The following is a 19,360-nucleotide window of genomic DNA, read 5'->3' on the forward strand; positions in this document are numbered from 1 at the left end:
GGCTGACCTAGCTGCCAAGAAAGATGAGTTGAAGCGACAGAAGGAAGCTTTCCAGAGACAGATAGACTTGTGGCAGCAGGAGAAGTTGTCTCATCGAGATTCTCCCATAGAGAAGACTATCAGTGCCCCGGGGATGGTTGTACTCAGAGACAAAGACAGTTTGGAGGGTACTAGCTCCACAGACCCCAAGTCCACGTCTTACCCAGACTCCCCCAATCAGAACTCTCACCGACGCTCGGCCAGTGCCGACTTCTGTTCCACCATAGAGAGCGATCTCGAGAGACTGAGGTCGGGTCATGTCAAGACTCGGCGTGAGCTACCCCTCAGGCCTGACCAGACCAGGGGGTCAGGGATCCCCAACACACCCAGCTTCTCCTCAAGTGTGTCCAGTAAGTTGGCTGGAAACAAAAACCAGCAACTGCCACTCCATTTGTATAGTGCTAAGAATGAACATAAGAAGTCAGCCTCCCCCTCCCAGCTCTCTCAGTCTGTAGGAAGTGGTAAAGGAGTCCAGCAGGTGCTGCCATTCAAACTAGCGGACACCACGGGAGGGAAATCCTCCACCCAAGCCGGCCCCCCGCCTATGTCCGGGAGTCAGAGTGTGTCCAATCTCTACAAATCTAACCGACCGCAGCACCAGAAGTCCTCGTCTTCTTCCTCGCTGCTGGGGGGAGTGTTAAAGCTTGCTGAGCCCGGCGGGAAGGGGAAGTCTCCCAACAACAACACTGATGCCAAAGGTCAAGCTCAGGAAAACTCTGGACAGCAGAAGAATGGCAGTGGAATCTTCTACATGTAATTAATCAGGTCAGTGTCCGGAATTGTTGTAGTACAGTATTCAGGGTAATATTCGCCCTCATTTTAATTTTTGCCCCTTTCGGCCTCGTCAGGGAGCAAATTTATGACTGGGCAATTACCAGTGTCTAAATTTATCTCTCTTCAAACACAACTGTGTCTTGGGAAATTCATGACGGGGCAAAACTGTCATCAAGCTTAAAAGAGCGAAAATTACACGGGGTGAAAATAACCCTGTATACAGTAATGTTACTAATTAGATCATTATAGAGTATAATCTGTATACATTTGACTAATCAAGTCAATCAGAGGAATTTCCTGTAATTATTTAAGTCAGTCTTGGAAATGCTTACTTCTATTTTTGATTAAGTTTCCATATCAGTTTAACATGCATCAGAAAGCTTTAGCTCACCTTGCCTTCTTCATTTTTTACAGAGAACTCAACATGTGCCATAAATTGCCAGACTGTAAGGAATAAAGGAGGACAGGGAACTGAGGAAGTGTCAAAGCCGGAGCTACATGTAGCTGAGGAAGTGTCAAAGCCGGAGCTACATGTAGCTGAATGGACAAAGACCGACGAACTCTCTCTCTCTCTCAGGAATGTCGCACATCATGTCATCCCAGTTTTGATGATGTCTGTGTGGATGGGCGATTCTGTGCTGAAGCCAAAGACTTGCTTAATTACTGAAATAGGACACTCGTATACATAATACATATTGTGTAGGACAGACATGATTCATCCCGTTACACAGTCCTGTCAGGTGGCACAAAAAAAAGACTTACACTGTAGTCATGTTTGTGATAAAGTAGTCGGAGAAACCAAGTAAAAACCTAGCTTCTGATATAACCGGCCTCCCTGATTAGACTTGTGATGGATGTTTCATGTCGCGGCAGGAATCTGTAACAATTCCTGTGTTTACAACAAGTGCTGGTTCACTTGGAGATCTGAGATACACCTCACATTTCATTATTGGACTTCCTTCCAGCAGTAGTTTTAATCCAGACATTTTATTTGTAAGAGGTCATTGTTATAGGAAACCATGGGAGTGATACATGTGTGCAGAAACTGTACTGTATTTATTAATTCTTTTGTTAACATGTGTGTTAGGAAAACAAATTGTTTTTTACCAAACAAAAAAAAAAGATTTGTGAAGGTAGACAATAGAGGACTATGTGTATATTGGCTGTTTTTAGTTTGTTGACCTGTATCAGCTGTTCTTATCTGTGTTAGGGTGAACGGTTTGGCCACTTGTTTAGTCTACAGGCTACGGAGACTGTGGACTTTATAGACCAGGACTGACTTTGGACTCAACCCCCAGGGTGACAATCTTTTTACTGGCTTGACTGTTAACTGGTCACTTCTTTTGGTCAGGTGACTTTTTATCATCAGGAAACTTGATTCCTTACCGAACATTCCCAGAAGAAAAAGAGATAACCTTTATTTTTATGAGTTTAATTTTTTATAGTCATTTTTTGCCAAATTAAAGGAGAACTTTTAACCTGTTTTTTTATACCAACATGTGGCCCTCACTTTGTTACTAAATATAGACATTCATATTATGTGGCTCTGTTATATCATGTTTTCATTCATTTTGTCGATGCCAAGCTATTACACTTACGTGTCACGGATCAACTGCTGAATAACCCTGTGTGGTTGCAAGGAGCTGCGTGATACAAAACCAGTCATGCGTGACCGCTGCTGACTCCTTATAATGCCCCCGTATTTATTGTATTCAGATTGTAGACACATTTATACACTTATGACACCACAGGTTGAAGATTTGACGAAGGATATCAGACTTGGGCAGCTGGCCTGCTATATTTTACTTTAGTTATGGGAAAATCTCTTTGAAAAAAGGAATTTGTGATCTGATGAAAAATTGGACTTTTAATGAAATGAAGGCTGATTTCTGCATGGATAGAATATACTACCAAGAGAACAGGTGTTAGCATTTTATTGACTTTTATTGTTTGCCTGTCATCTTCCCCTCATTTGCTACATTTGTAATTAATGATTGTTTTCGACTTTGTTAAATATATATATATTTCTAATGTCTGGTACACTTTCGTGGGGATAACAGAGTGTTATCCCTGTAATGTCAAATAGGATTGACCCAGACTGGGATAAATGGTCTGAGAACTTATCCCTCGGGATCAGTCTCGGGTCATTGCTTGGACTCTGGGATTTTTTTTTCGTGTGTCCTTAGAGACGCTGCATGGAACTTGTTATAATGTAATACATTTACATTTTATCATAATTAACAAAATTGCCATTAATGGTTTTAATAAAAAAAAATTACAAAGGCTCTTGCTTTGTTATGACTTGATCTGGTATAAATCACCAAATGGGAGGTTTCTTGTAATGGCTGGAATGTGAAATACCCAAAATTAATCAACTGTTTCATTGCTTCATATTGTAAAGACCACATATTAAAAAAAGAGTAATAGTAAATAAGATTTTGTTTTGAGCAGAAAAAATTCTGTTTTTCCAGCTGTTTTCACAGACATGGTCTGGCATAGCGTGATTACAGGTTGCTAAGCTGGTCCACCGGATCATACTTGAGCAGTATTAAATAGATAAATGTATATTAACAGTTTAGTACTGATGGATAACATTTTTAGATGAATTATGAATGAAATTAAACTCGTTAATTGTCCTTTTGCAATTCTGGGTACTCCAATAACATTATTTATAAATAGGACTTGTGAAAGCATTACATTTTGGCTCAATTTGAATAAATGTAAGATCCTTTATTTAACAAATAATTGTAATATTATATAAAGGAGTTTCCGTATTAAAGACAAAACAGAATTATTCGGAATTAAAATTGCATGTAATGCAATTTTATATAGAGTTGTCGTTCTTGAATAGATTTATCATCGGGATCGATGTGCAGAAAATTAATCCATTGGCATAGTCACGTGACCTTAGAGAGCAACAACAAAACTATCAAACAGTTACCCTAAAAATTAAATAGAAATCAACAAAAATGCCGCGTGAGGCAAAACAAGATTACTGGATAAGTGAGAGCACCAAGGATCAGAAGTTCGAAGACTATTACACACAGTTGACAGAGCTCGGGCGGTAAGCAGAGGGCCAACAGGTGCCCGTTCTCCGTAGTAACAGTGGCCGACTTACTATTAACATTAGTTGCATATGGCGGAAGTTTATTAATTTCATGATGTTCATTATTATATTGAAAGGGGCTGATATATTAATTTCTTGTGCTCTAGAAAACAAATTATTGTTAATAAATAACAGTTATCATGCAATTTACTCGAACTTGTGAAGCTATTTGTATTTTCACTTTAAAGTGGTGCAACATCTGTGGTGTACAAATGTGAGCATAAGGGAACCACCAAGAAATGGGCCGTCAAAATCATCCACAAAAGGGTATGCATTAGAATCGTTATGAAAATTACAGAAAATATACCTATTTTCTAACTAAATCGTGTTCTCATGAATTGCTTTTATGATTTTTCAGGTGGACAAGAAAGTGATCAATACTGAGATTGGAATCCTGCTAAAACTCAATCATAAAAATGTGGTAGGTACTTACTTGTTGTAGATCTAATGTTGCACATGGAACCATTTGTGATAATGGCGTGTTGATAGCAGAGTAGATTTCTGTTATTCTCTAGTGTTATTACATGTAATTGTTTTAATTTGTAAACTTACTAAACACAATGTCAATAAGACTGAATGTATATTGATGTAACATTATTGGATGAAATAGTCTGTAAAATGTAACTTGATTTTGTTGATCTTAGATTCGGTTAAAGGAGATATTTGAGACACCTACAGATATCTATCTTGTCTTGGAACTGGTAAAAGGAGGTGAACTCTTCGACAGGTAGGGTTAATTTCTTTATGTAATAACAAGGAGGTGAATTCTTTGACAGGTAGGGTTAATTACTTTATGTAATAACAAGGAGGTGAACTCTTTGACAGTTACGGTTAATTACTTGATCTATGTAATAATTACATGTAGGTTGATTTTATTTTTGATATTTTGTAAATTTTATTTCTCTGATGATGTTTACTTTTTGGTATGCAAGTTGACTTTACATTTGATTATTCTGTAAATTTAATTTGTGTGATGATGTTTTAGAATTGTGAGCCGAGGCTACTACTCGGAGAAGGACGCGTCCACGGCAGTCAGACAAATGTTGGTGGCAGTGCAGGTAAATGCTACATATGTATAGGATCAATATCGTCCTCTAAATTAACAAATTTTAATTGTCAATATGATGCAAGGAACTCAACACTCTGTTATGTACCCAGGTAGAATAATTAAATATAGATAATTTTTGACTCTACTAGATAATCAGAAAATGTATGGGTAGAAAGATACAGATGAAGTAATTCTGTGTTCATCTTGGTGTAAATGATTTGTGTTTGTTTGGTAATTGTAGTATCTCCATGAAAATGAAGTTGTGCACAGAGATTTAAAGGTCAGTTATTTGGATACATAAATTATATTGTGGCTCTCTGGTTAGAAAAAGATCTGAATAAAATTGACAATCTTTCTATGTATTTCAACTTTCAGCCTGAAAACCTCCTGTATGAAGATCTTACTGATGAGTCAAATTTGAAAGTTGGTAAGAAAATAAAAATGAACCTGAAAAGCAATAAAAAATGTAAACAATTGTAAGATAATATTGACAGATATTGAGGATTACTATTGTGTATTTAATTAAGAAAAGTAAAGACAACGTGCAAGAAGCTTTTGGATTTATAACATATTCGTAGAACAAGCTACTGTTCTTGATTTGTAATGCATGTATTTGAGGTACTGAGTCAATGGTTCTATTCATTTGAAGCTGACTTCGGTCTCTCCAAGATAATAGACAGAGAGGTGACCATGAACACTGTGTGTGGGACCCCCGGCTACTGTGGTAAGTCCCCTGGCTACTGTGGTAAGTCCTCCGGCTACTGTGGTAAGTCCCCTCTGGCTACTGTGGTAAGTCCTCATCTACTGTGGTAAGTCATCTCTGGCTACTCTGGTAAGTCCCCTATCTACTGTGGTAAGTACCTCTGGCTACTGTGGTAAGTCCCCTCATTTACTGTGGTAAGTCCCCTCTGGCTACTGTGGTAAGTCCCCTCAACTACTGTGGTAAGTCCCCTCATCTACTGTGGTAAGTCCCCCCTGGCTACTGTGGTAAGTCCCCTCAACTACTGTGGTAAGTCTCCCCTGGCTACTGTGGTAAGTCCCTCGACTACTGTGGTAAGTCCCCTCTGGCTGCTGTGGTAAGTCCTCTCATCTACTGTGGTAAGTCCCCTCTGGCTACTGTGGTAAGTCCCCTCTGGCTACTGTGGTAAGTCCCCCGTCTACTGTGGTAAGTACTGTGGTTTCATCAATATTCGTTGAATACCAATTTTCGTGGATTTCGTTTTTAAGTTGATCCACGAAATTAAATGTTCATTGAAATGCAATTTCCAGTAACATTTTGTATTGATGGGGTCATTGGCCATGAATTTACATACCCTTGAAACTGTGATTTTCACTTTAGCCATGAAAATTGATACCCTTGAATATTAATGAAACCACAGTACCTCTGCTACTCTGGTTAGTGACCTGGCTACTGTAGTAAGCCCCCTCTGGCTACTGTGGTAAGTCCCACGACTACTTTGGTAAGACCTCCTGGCTACTGTGGTAAGTTCCCCCGGCTACTGTGGTAAGCTCTTCTGGCTATTTTGGTGAGTCCCGACCTAGATTTATCCTGCGTTTGTTTCTGTTTTCTTTTCGTCATTAAAACCTCTCCTCTTGTGTATATGTTTATTTTTTTATAAATACCTAAAATGTACAACCATCCATTGGTTAATTCATAAATAAAATTGAGATTTAATGTTTTTCCAACACATTCAACAACTCTAGTCTCGAAGAAGCTCTTGTATTTTTATACAATAGTACATGTGTTTTACATGAGATTATTTGATGAATTGATGTATCCAACTTCACACAGCTCCTGAGGTGTTGGCCGGCAAGCGTTACTCGTACCCTGTGGACATGTGGAGCATCGGTGTGATCACTTACATCCTGTACGTATGACACTTGATTACTTTAATACTTACTTATATATGTCTCTGGATTAGCGTGGAATTATTTGAATTGATGGGAGCTTAATTTTTGTGGATGTCTGGGTACCCCTTTAGATCCCAAGTAATCAACAAAACAAAGTCTTTTTTCATAATATATTTAAACTTATCCTTGAAATTACACAAACAAAAATTAAGAAAATTAGCAATTCAAGAAATTTGACAAGTTTAAATTGTTCAACAGTGCTGATTTCTGGCCCATTACACATCAAATGTGTAGAGCATGAACTCATTAGCAATGTTATGCACTGTTTATTACAGCCTCAGGCTTGGGTTGCTACTTAACTAAAACAATTTTAAACTGATTTATTTTTAACCATTATATTCCAGATTATGTGGTTATGAGCCATTTTACAGTGGTGAAAATGAGGCAGAGATGTACAAGAAAATTCTGAAAGCAGACTACAAATTTGAACCACCCTTTTGGAACAATATCAGTGAAAATGCCAAAGTAGTTACATGTTCAATATTTAGGAGCACGAAGAGCATATATGTATTGTAGTCTATTGATCTTAATTTGGCAGTGTATAAGAAAAAATGATAATGGGGATAAGTGATTCTGTTAATAACAATATGAATTATGTAGATATAAATATATTTACCTGGAAACAGAGACTCTTACAGCTAAATCACATATCAAAATATCATATGATGTAAATTTATACTAATTTGAAGACAATTTCAGAAATCATTGAATGTTTATTTTGTAATTGAAAAAAAACTTCCGATAATGAAATTCTGATTAAAACCTGTAGAAAGCTTTTTCACATGCATATATTAAAGGCACGATGCATCGTTTTTGAAAGTGGGGGGGCCAGACTCATCCAAAAAATCTTGACAAGCAAAAAAAAAAAAAGGAAATTGAAACTTTTCCAAAATCTTCAATCCTAATCCGGGGGGGGGGGGGGGGGGGGGGGACTAGCGTAGTATATAACTTCAATCACTCCTCATTTCCTTATTTTTATATCAATTTTTTACATACTCCCAAAAAAGTGGGGGGCCAACTCCATGATAATTCAATTCTTTATATGTAAATTTTAAAAAACGTCTTGCTACTTGTTGCCCAAGGCCCCCCCCCCCCCCCCCCTGATGCTACGTGCCTGTAATATGACACTCACTTTACAACATACCAATTTGAAAGGAGAAAGCCAAAGAGAAAAAATCAGGTCCAAGCATGCATGATGGCAATTGCTGTATGTGTTTTTCAGGACTTTGTGAGGCGTATGTTACAGTTAGATCCCAAGAAACGTCTGACCGAGAGTCAGGCTCTAAATCACCCCTGGGTGAAGGGTGTGGCCGCAAAGAGCGAACACATGCCAGAGACCCACAACAAGATTAAGGAATTCAACGCCACTCGTAAAATGAAGGTAACTCCGCACCTCGTCTACATTCTCTCTCACAGCAAACATATCTGACTCAATTCTTACATTGGCAAATTCAAAATGCAAAAGAGTTGGATTATAACAAATAATATTTACTAGTAATATTTTTTCTGTGATTGTAAATTTTAAAGAAATATCTTTTTCCATCAGTAAATGAAAAAAAAATGTATGAATTTTGTCAGAACCAAGAAATAATTTCGCCCTAGGTTAGGTAAGAGCATTACGCCAGGTGTGGTGTGAATTGTCCATATCTCATGCTGACAAAACCCTCTTGTGGCTATGTTAGACTACCATTCCACTGTATAGATATATGTTATAAAATAATTGTATTGTGTAAGTTATAATCAACTAGATGTAATCTTGTGTGAGTTTGAGAATATTATTGTCTCTTTTGAAAGTTCAGCAGTACTAAAAAGATTTCTTCACTTCACAATTTGACACACATATTTCTCTCCCTTCTGTAGATATTGATGACACGATTGAATTAGAAAATCACTTTCATAAAATGAAATCACACGTTCATTGCATACTTGTTAAGTAAGCTACGCATTCATTTCCTGGCCCTTCTCCATCTAACCATCAGTGAGTGCTGCCTGATTGCTTGCTGTGGTGGGTTATGATGCTACATTTGTTTATACAGTATCTGTATATATTCTGTGGTCAGAGCTGGTAAATAATCCAAAATCAACTACAACTGTTTGATCCTTTTCTATAAATTGATTGTATTATTTCTCATGAGACATTTCAGCTGTCTTTCTGGAAATGAAGGCAGTTTCAGGGTTCATTTAGTAATCTAGTCACCAAATAATTTTGATGATGAAATATTCACATCTCTGTTGAAATTAATACTTAACTGTTAACTTTAGGACCAGAGGGAATAGGGAAAACTCTTCTGAATATGCCTTCACAATTGTCTAAGTAAAAAGTCTGGTATGATAGTACAGGATTGATCTACCTTTGCTGTAACTCTTATTATTATTTTATATTGATCATTGAAATTTATAATAATTAATATTACAATATATTTTAGGATTTACATGCATAATTGTGTATCTTTTGAAGGAATTAAGAATCATTCTGTGATTATTATGAGGTGAAGGAATTGATTAGTGTCAGGGGGATCACATCCAATAAACCCTGAAGGGCTGTATGATGGATTTGATCATGCCCAAGCGTATTTTATCACCTCATAATATTCAAAGAATCATACCTTATTACTTATAAAATTTTTAACAATTGTTTAATTGAAAATAAAATTGTTGATATTAATTTTAACGTTATTTTCATTTCGTATAATCATGCAAACCCTGCTTGTGCACCACAAAACATTACTAGATATTTTAGAATTTACATGCATAATTGTTTATATTTATAAGAAATACACCTATAAAAAGTCATTTTTTGATTATTATGAGGTGAAGGGATTGATTAGGTTAGGGATGATTAAATCCAATTGTTCAATTAAATATAAAATTATTGATATTTTAATGTTATTTTCATTTCGTATATTTATGCAAACACTGTGTCCCACATTACGTCATCACAGACAAATGACACTGGAAAATGTAAATATATGTACATGTATTTGCAGTGATACTAATGGTCTGTTTTGTAATACATGATTTATATTATGTACTCTGTTGCAGGCAATAACAGATGCCACTCTCCTGGCGTCTAGAGCGGCCCGGATCACCAGCATCTTGAACCAGAAGCAGTCGATGAGTGACGTATCAATAAAGTCTGTCCACGAACCAATGGAACATTAGAGATCTGTCACATGACCAGTCACATGACTGACTGACCTGTGATCTTGTTACATTCTGACTTGGACTTTATTTTTTTGACAAATGTACAATTCTATTTATGTCTTGTCTGTGATAATATTGTGAATAAACATTTTGTATCTGATTAATGTCTGTTAAATTTTTTTGAATTGTAACACAACATAGATTAATATTTACATTTACAACTGTCTTTGTCTGTGACACATTACAAATCATATAGCCCAATAATTTCATTAAAGATGAGTGACACATAATTGGGGTGTTTTATAGCATAACCAAAAAATGGCATTGGCTGCGTCATTATACATGAAAAAAATAGTGGTTTTAAAATGTTGTAGAAGTGTAGAAATTGGAAATAATATAAGTGACAAGGAATCATTCTTCAAATATTCTGAGGTGATACTTTTGGTCAGAGCGTGGTCAAATCTATCATAAAGCCCTTTGAAGGGCTTTAATGGGTTTGATCACACTATTACCACCTCATAATACTTAAAGAACGATCTCTTATTTCTTTAAAAAAATCTGTAAAATTTTTAATACCAAAAAAAATCCTAAAACATTTTACCTAAAAGAAGTCATTGCTATTGTATTTCGATATTGATATGTACAAAGAACTGTGGAACTCTACACATCTCTACAGTCCCATAGAGTTACACTTCTGTAGCCATGTTATATTGTGCCAAGCAAATTCGAAATGTTTAATATATAAAGCTGTAGGAGAAGGTGTGTCCTGTTTCCGTGATTTTCATATAGTCAATGTACATAACAGGAACATGACGTGTCAGCATCATTTTATACTGATAAAATTCAATAGCTCCAGACCCGTAGCACTGAGTACGGAAAACGTTTGAGGTAAGTAAATTGGTGAATTAATAGTAAAATCTTTCAAGAATTTATGGTACGAAAACGCTTACACAATATATTTCTAAGTTATATATTATTATTAAGTCAAACCCATGCACAGTAAGTATATTTAGTTCATTTTTATGGAGGAAACTGTATAGCAATACGGTCTGTCGGCCCGAATTTCCTGCTTAAATTTTATTGAGATTAATAAGTAAATGACATTCGATTGTCTAGACATTCCGAGAAATCATATATATATATGCGAAATCAAATGATAAAAAAAAACCCAACCAACATTTCAAATAATTAATTCGAAAAAAAAGCAGTCTCCCTAGATCATGATAATACCTTAATAACGGACTACTTCAATTCTAAAACACATATTGATTCTCTGTTTGTTATTTTGCTAATTTTGGTTTAATCATTGTAATTCATACATGCATGACAAGACAGAAACTTACGAAATCCAAAGCACATCTGTCGGCGTAAGAATACGCATTCTTAATCTTCTAATTCTTAAAAACTGTTAAAGATGCGTTTATAGTTTTAAAATTTTTAACTTGAATTCAAGTATCTATTATCGATATTTTTTTAAATTTTAATCGTTCAATGGTGTTTTGCATATACTTTTTTGCTGCTTGGTTTTTGCGCGGTTTTTTAAAATTATTATCAAGGTTATTATTTTTTCACAATGTTACCTATTTCATAACCACATGAAGCACAAAAGAGAGCACTTTAAAATACTTAATTGCAAAGTAATATTAAGACCTAATATTAATCTGTCTTATTATTTGTTTATTTATTTTCTAATTTGATTTGGCTACGAATATAAACCATCATTATATTACACAGGCACTTGTTTCTGAGAAAAAAAATTACCCTATAGTATAATATTATTATACTATAGGATAATTTTTTTTCTCAGAAACAAGTGCCTGTGTTACATTACCTATTGATATCTATTCCATAAGAATTAACAAGTTTTAGCGCTGATTTATTGTATATAAAAAGTACGAAGATTTACAACATACATGTAGTATGGGCCAGCCGACATTCGTGATTTTATATAGTTAATCGAGGACGGGCATTCATTTCAAAGCCTTTGTTTACTGTCAGCCTAACCGAGTACAAACTTGTGGAAAATACAAGATACGCATTATAAATTTAGAAAACTCCTGTGAAAATAAGAAGTTTGTACTACATTAGGCTGGTACCTAAAATATGAAAAACATATGAAAATTTGAAGGTTTTTACTATAGCACGCGAAAGCTATTACCTGCGTGACCCATGTTTGAACCCACGCATGGAATAAATTATTTCAAACAATCACGTGGGTTCTATCCAGGTAGACGTTTGTCAAATGTGCTCACTGTAAAACATCGACACGTTTTAAAAATTACATCAACTTTGTATGGTCAGGAATATTTGTTTGATAACTATGGTAATAATTAATTAAGCAACTTTAAAGCTTTATTCAATTTTTTTTTCAGACGTAAAATAATGCATTAAGTATACATTGTAATTCAGCAAACGCGCCAATCTGCAGCTGTAAAATGCTGTTTGTTATTTACAAATTGACAAATGTAAAGTCTACAAGTTTGTCGAATTTTGACATGACCATATATGGAAACAGTGACGTCACTGATTGAAAACGGCTAGCTGCACGTAAAGGCATGCCGTAATCGCCGGAATAGGGACGGAATAAAAAAATAATATTAGGTAGGCCTATAATCATATCATCTCTAGATAACAACATTTCATAGAAAGTATTATTTCTTTGGAAAATTAAATGAGATTGGTGTACATTTTATGAAGAGAAAGTATAAAAGATGCGAGTAAAGAATTCGATCGGCTTCAGATATCCTTTTAGAACTGAAAAAAAATTACATTTAATGACTTTGTTTTAATACACGTGTATAAAGATATATATACGCATTTTTATTCATAGGCGTCGGAACCGGGAGATGGCTTAGCCCCCCCCCCCCCCCACACTTTTTTTTGCCAAGTTAGACCTAACCATTAAGAACATAGCAACAGGGATGGTTCAGCTCCCCCCCTCCCCTCCCCTACTTTTTCCTCGCAACAAACAAAATTGTTCCTTAAAAGACCTTAAAGAGAATGAAATATTATTAGTGATATTGAAAATTGGAGTCATAGTAGGTATACTAGCACAACTACCCCCCCCCCCCCCCCCTCCCCCCACGGATTAGGAATTTTATTACGGGGCGCTCTCTCCCATACAGAACTAATACTGGGCCAACCGTGAGCTTATTCTCTTGTTGTTGAACCCAGCCTCATGAAACCTCCAACAAGCCAACACGCGTTTTAGTTTTCAGACTTTTATATAGACTTAACATGAAATATACTTTTACGTGAGTTTGGTATGCATCAGCACCGAAGGTCTGATTCCACCTGACGATAGTTTACAATTATGAATTATATATAATGAACAATGGAATAACACAATAAAGGATTAACATAATAAATACAGATGTAAGTAAATCAATCATCAAACAGCCATTGAGTAACTCGGGACATTTTAGCAGCATGTACATAAAAGGATTAATAAGATGAAAGAAGCTTAAGTGTCAATAAACATAAACAGAAGTCAACTAGATGCTGTCATTAGACAGTAATACCCGCACCAAGTGTTTGCCCCTAAATAACACTGTTTTGTACAAGTTTAATTAAAAATGAAGGCCACATGCAAGCTCCGGTAATACATTTAAAAATTATAATTTTCATAACTGAAGGATGAGATCCCTTCCCATATGGTAATACACATGAGCATCACTTTATGTGCAATTTGGGATTAAACTGTTTGCAGTGAATTTTAAGTTAATCAATAATCTTAACATTTCATTTCATAGAAAGTATAATGGTCTATATAATTATTACAAACAAAATTAAAAATTAAATTATGCCCCCTCCCTGTGGCAGTTGCCGGTTTTAGATTTGTTTCTGTTTGCCTACATGTACATCATGGTGTGCACAGATTTAGAGAAGGGGTGAGAGTGAGAGTCCAGACATCCCCCCCCCCCCCCATGAAAATTCATTTATATCAATAGTAAAATTACCAAAAATACACCTCTTACAGACATGTAAACGCTCTAACCCATTGCGCTTCAATGTTAGGTAACATTATTTGGGGGGTAAATATTTAATTAATATTTAATATACTTTATTTTTTATCTCAATGGGAAGTATATATACATCACAATATGCAGGTGTCCTGCACCACCTTAAAGCTGTTATTTACCTAATAAAATAGTGCAAGTGGATTTGAAGAATAGGTCATAAAAATACATGCATGTTACAAATAACTGATCTTTGTCTGAATTAAGTTACGTACACAACACAGGTCTGCAGGTCTCATTAGCGGGTACTAGTTTTATCCAGCTCTTCAATCAGATGGGTTCACGTGTATACATACATGTATGTGTTTTAATGATGAAGAAAAGGATTAGTTAAGATCAGCTAAAGGAATTTATTATTGTGTTTTAATTGGATTATCATTATGATGTTGACCAATATAGGTAAGCATAATACATGTAGTAGCAGTAGCACAATATAATGAGATCCCAGCATACATAAGTTCTACTTTCACTTTCTAAATGTGATCTGCCTTTGACAGCATCCTGTATCATCATCTTTTAATATTTAAATAAGCTTATCATCGTTACCTATCCTATCGCATTTATAAAGTTTCTGTCATTTTAATTGCAAAAGTTATTTTTTTCATTTGTCAGACATGCACTATTGAGTTGACCCCATATTGACCCTGTATAAACAATTTTGTATTGAATTTGTGCATTACATGTAAGCAAGTGTAGACATTTAATTCATTTTTATATAAGTTATAATAGGAAGGAAGGAGTATTAATGTATTATAATGCATCAAATACAATGTATGAATAGTATAGAACAAAACACAAACTAATACATGTATATCTACATAGGAAGTATTAAAAACATAGATGATTGATCTATATCTGGGTTCTTAAATTGAATCATATATCATGTACATATTATATTATTGTTTCTTTGTTCAAGGCATTTCAGATGGTATGTAGGTCATGATCCCAAGTGCTTTTCCTGAAATTATCAAATATCATAACAAGAGGCCCATGGGCCACATCGCTCACCTGAGGAACAATAGGTATGATAAAATCAGCTCAATGGAGTCATAATACAAACTATCTGGACAATGTACAATAATACATGTAGATCCTGTATAAATAAAATCCATTTTCCCCTGGATATTCTTATGTGTATAATCATTAGTCCCTTTTCTAACAGGATGATTTTATAGTCATACCATATGTTAAGTATTGCAGTTCTCAAAAAGATCCCTAACAATAGTTTATATATGGGATATAAACATACATCAAACTCTGAACCTTCTCGTGAGGCCAAAGAATTGTCCTGGGGCCAAAGTCTTAACAATTATAAAGAATCATCTGGCTGATTAGTTTCTGAGAAGATTTTTAAAGATTTACCCTATATATTCCTTTGTTAAACTTTGATCCCCCCCCCCTCCATTGTGGCCCCACCCTACCCCTGGGGATCATTATTTTCACAACTTTGAATCTACACTACCTGAGGATGCTTTCACACAAGTTTCAGATTTCCTGGCTGGTTTCTGAGAAGAAGATTTTTAAAGAATAAAAATAATTACTCTATATAATCATATGTTAAACTTCGACCCCCCATTGTGGCCCCAACCTACACCCAGGGGTTATTATTTTCACAACTTTGAATCTACACTACCTGAGGATGCTTCCACACAAGTACCAGCTTTGCCGGCGGATTAGTTTCTGAGAAGAAGATTTTTAAAGATTTACTGTATATATTCCTATGTTAAACTTCGATCCCCCATTGTGGCCCCACCCTACCCCCGGGGGTCATAATTTTCACAACTTTGAATCTACACTACCTGAGGATGCTTTCACACAAGTCTCAGCTTTCCTGGCCGATTAGTTTTTGAGAAGAAGATTTTTAAAGATTTACTCTATATATTTATTTAACTTCGACCCCCCCATTGTGGCCCCCACCCTCAGGTGAGCTAAAAAGGACAGACTTTGAAAATTCTCGTACTAAATATTGACAAATTTTTTACTTTTTTAATCTTTAGCTTTAAAGATCTGTGTACAAACATAGAATTGTGAGCAAATCTCTGTATCTTGCTTATAATTCGAAGCTTAACACTCAAATATGGTTATTAAATAGAAATTGTAAACAATTAAATACAAGAAACATGCACTACATGTATAACAAATAAAGAACACAATTTATTTTTTCGAAATGAATCATATATATACATGTATATACTTACATATTTCCGTCAGCGATATCAAACTCTTTTAAAATGAATAAACTCGAGAAAATGCCGAGCATCTCAACAAAACCTATTGCATTAATCTACCATTACGCAAAAGATAATGCCGAATTACCGATAGAATGAATTGTATTTCAGTACCCCTACATCAGATTTTGCTTAATTTGCGCAGGTAAACAGTTAACTGTTTGATTTACCGAAGTCTCTGTTTGATTTGATACGTAAAAATCACGAAATACAGACGATAGTTCCCAGGTTACAAAGCATAAATAATGAAAACGAAACGAAAATCAGAACAAGCTAACACCAACGTCATGTGTGAAAACTGTCAACGCATTGAAATATTTAGCCTTAATTTACTTCACAAAATCGGCACCAATATATTTTGCATGTTTCAAAAATTCCATACGCGAACGGTTGCATAGCAGGCAAATTCATCATAGTCAGATCGACCCTTTTTCGTATAATGTCATGGCTGCTTTAAACAAAGAACCTCGTTTTAGAAGTATGGAATACGAGTCTTGGTAAAATGGGTATGCAAACCCGGGCCGTGGCAAAATAAAAGCCGGGGCAGATCGGCAATCGTCAATTCCAAATACGCATTATTTTGCAGCAATATTTACAGCGAATACAAATATTACTGGTCCATCAAATATCCTGAAATTTTAATGAGATTAGCAGATTAATAACTGCCAATCTTTTGTTTTGCCCACGCCAAGTCTTGCCTACCCATTTTACCGGATGCCGAATCCGAAGCTGAAACATGCCTTTCCTTTATTATTATTTTCGTAATAACTCAGATTTGAAACAGAATTAGAACTTAAAATTTCCAATTTATATTTTCCTTCCCATAAGGATAATTTATGCTAAACTACGTTCAATTGAACTTGGTAGTTCTTGAGAAGAAGATTTTTAAAAATGCACCCCCCTTTTTCTACAGTTTCAAGGTTTTCTCCGCTTTGAATACAGATCGGACTTTTATTTCAGCAATTTATATTCGCCCTCCCATAAGGATGCTTTGTGCCAAATTTGGTTGAAATTGGATAAGCGGTTTTAGAGAAGAAGTTCAAAATGTAAAAAGTTTACAGACGGACAGACAGACGGACGGACAGACGGACGGACGGACGGACGACGGACAAAATGTGATCAGAATAGCTCACTTGAGCTTTCAGCTCAGGTGAGCTAAAAACTATTGAGATCCCCACCTTAATCCAAAGATATTATTCCTCCTAAGGTCATGCCACATCAGATCATTATGGCATGTAAGTCATGACCCTAAGGGGTCATCCTGACCCCCTTAGAATTAGAAATTGTCAATTATCTTTAAATTATTGATGTTTGATGATCCTATCTCTATTTAATCTTTATTATTAAGTCTCCCGAATGAAATTTGGAGACTTATTGTTTTTGTACGGTTCTTAATACATGTATTATTAAGGTCTTCCGTCTTCAGCGGAAGACCTTACTGTTTTTCTACGCGTTCTCATTCTTCAATATCATTATTTTTTTTTCTTGGTAGTCACCCTTAATTTCTCAGCCATTTCTCAATCGATTTTAATGATTTTTACAGGGATGATGTCTTAGGTAAATATCTCTTTGCATCTTACTTCCTGTCTGAAAATTCACTTCCGCTTCTGAATTACTCCCTTTTTCATGTATTTTGGAACATGATATTGTCCACGCATCTCTTCAAAAACTGTTATAGTTAGGGACTTGAAATTTATATGCAAGATAGAGTGGTTATGGTAGATTTGCTTGCTTGTTTTAGATTTGACCAGAAGTGATCATTCTTGAAGCTTGCCCGGAACTGAAAATATTGATGTTAAATTGTTTGGACAATTTTTACGAAATTTGAGATTTGATCACGAATATCTTTCTTCTAACCAATATTTTGCTAACAGATGTAGAGCATCAAAAATGTATCTATAAAAGATCTTTTAACTGACACCAAGCAAAAGGGGCTGACCCCTCATATTAGGGGCCAAGAGGGGTCTAAAGTCTTTTATCTATATCTCTTTAATGAAAAATATTTTGTAATGCATTATAAAAGCAAAAATGTTTATCTTCCACAGGCACGTAGCATCGTTTTTGAAAGTGGGGGGGGGGGGGCCAGACTCATCCAAAAATCTTGACAAGCAAAAAAAAAAAAAAGAAAAAAAAAAAGGTACTTTCCAAACTCCTGAAAATCCTAAACCGTAGGGGGGGGGGGGGGGGAGAGAAAGAAAAAAGTTACTTTTAACTTTTGACTTCAGTGAACTTATTTTCAATCCAAAATTTTTTACATGGTCCCTTAAAAGTGGGGGGGGCCAGCTAATCTTAATTCAATTTTTTGTATGTAAATTTAAGAAAAATCTTTGCTGCCCAAAAAAGTGGGGGGGGGGGGGGGCAGGCCCCCCCTGGCCCCCCCTGATGCTACGTGCCTGTTCCAGTTATCTACCTATATCTGTTAAAAGTTTTCTGATATGTTACATAATTTGGATTTTAAAGGGGCTAGAAATCCAATATTTTGATCATTTATTTCTTAAAAAGGAGAAATATTTTGAAATGCATTCTTGAAGAGAAGATACTCAGAATAATAATCGTAATAATATTTAACCACCAAAGCTTCGTTTAATGGTCCTTATAAGGGGATAAAGGGTCGGCCCCTAAAACAATCTTTCCCATATATCTCAAAAACAGTAACAAATTTCTAAACACTTGTTCAACAAAATGTGTTTAATATTAAGGGACCTTTCATTGATATCAAGAAAAAGGGGCTAGCCCCTCAAATTAGATGATAAGAGGGATCTAAATGTTTCGATCAAAGCTCTTATACATACATCAGAAACAAAACAAGGGAGATAAGTCCAATACATTTATGATTTATTTGTAAAAGAAAAAGATGATATAGAAATTGAAGAAGAGTCTGTTTAAAATCAAAGGATTTTTCATTCTATTTCCAAATCACGTTTAGCTGGTAAATAGCAAAATAAAGGTCATGCATGTATATCAAACTCTAGTGATATTGAGAATTTAGTATTTTCCGTTTAATATAGAAGTCACCGACCCCCCCCCCCCCCCTTCATAAATTCAGTTAGTTTTACTGGCCCGATTTTACTTGATCTTTTATCTCGGACCT

At 35.4% G+C, this 19,360-nt stretch overlaps 2 protein-coding genes across 31 annotated transcripts in view; both read left to right on the forward strand.

The window, feature by feature from the left end:
* Positions 1-3,096, forward strand: part of LOC105319868 (rho guanine nucleotide exchange factor 18) — a 77,469-nt gene extending 74,373 nt beyond the window's left edge. For 28 of the 29 annotated variants that reach the window (XM_066087959.1, XM_066087976.1, XM_066087979.1 and 25 more), the window contains 2 exons: positions 2-804; positions 1,228-3,096. In XM_066087959.1, the coding sequence (XP_065944031.1) occupies positions 2-796 (795 nt within the window). In that variant the 3' untranslated portion in view covers positions 797-804; positions 1,228-3,096. The remainder of the gene's footprint in view (position 1; positions 805-1,227) is intronic. The other variant, XR_010714779.1, reaches the window with a different exon arrangement.
* A 594-nt stretch (positions 3,097-3,690) lies between these two features.
* LOC105319871 (calcium/calmodulin-dependent protein kinase type IV) lies at positions 3,691-10,182 on the forward strand. 2 transcript variants are annotated; one of them, XM_034467058.2, is made up of 13 exons: positions 3,691-3,877; positions 4,108-4,186; positions 4,278-4,340; positions 4,564-4,646; positions 4,905-4,977; positions 5,209-5,247; positions 5,343-5,394; positions 5,617-5,691; positions 6,760-6,835; positions 7,223-7,343; positions 8,101-8,259; positions 8,457-8,485; positions 9,921-10,182. In XM_034467058.2, exons 1-12 carry the CDS (start codon positions 3,783-3,785, stop codon positions 8,478-8,480), a joined length of 939 nt encoding a protein of 312 aa, XP_034322949.1. In that variant the 5' UTR covers positions 3,691-3,782; the 3' UTR covers positions 8,481-8,485; positions 9,921-10,182. The 2 variants fall into 2 exon arrangements, with proteins under 2 accessions (XP_034322949.1, XP_034322948.1); XM_034467057.2 differs by lacking the exon at positions 8,457-8,485.
* Positions 10,183-19,360: the final 9,178 nt, after the last annotated feature.

Source organism: Magallana gigas, chromosome 6 (genome assembly GCF_963853765.1).
Source record: "Magallana gigas chromosome 6, xbMagGiga1.1, whole genome shotgun sequence".
NCBI lineage: Eukaryota > Metazoa > Mollusca > Bivalvia > Ostreida > Ostreidae > Magallana > Magallana gigas.

Coding starts and splice junctions, on each gene's coding strand:
- LOC105319871 (XM_034467057.2), top strand. CDS start 3,783: ATGCCGCGTGAGGCAAAACAAGATTACTGGATAAGTGAGAGCACCAAG. Junction 4,341..4,563: donor AACTCAATCATAAAAATGTG/GTAGGTACTTAC, acceptor TGTTGATCTTAG/ATTCGGTTAAAGGAGATATT. Junction 4,978..5,208: donor AAATGTTGGTGGCAGTGCAG/GTAAATGCTACA, acceptor TGGTAATTGTAG/TATCTCCATGAAAATGAAGT.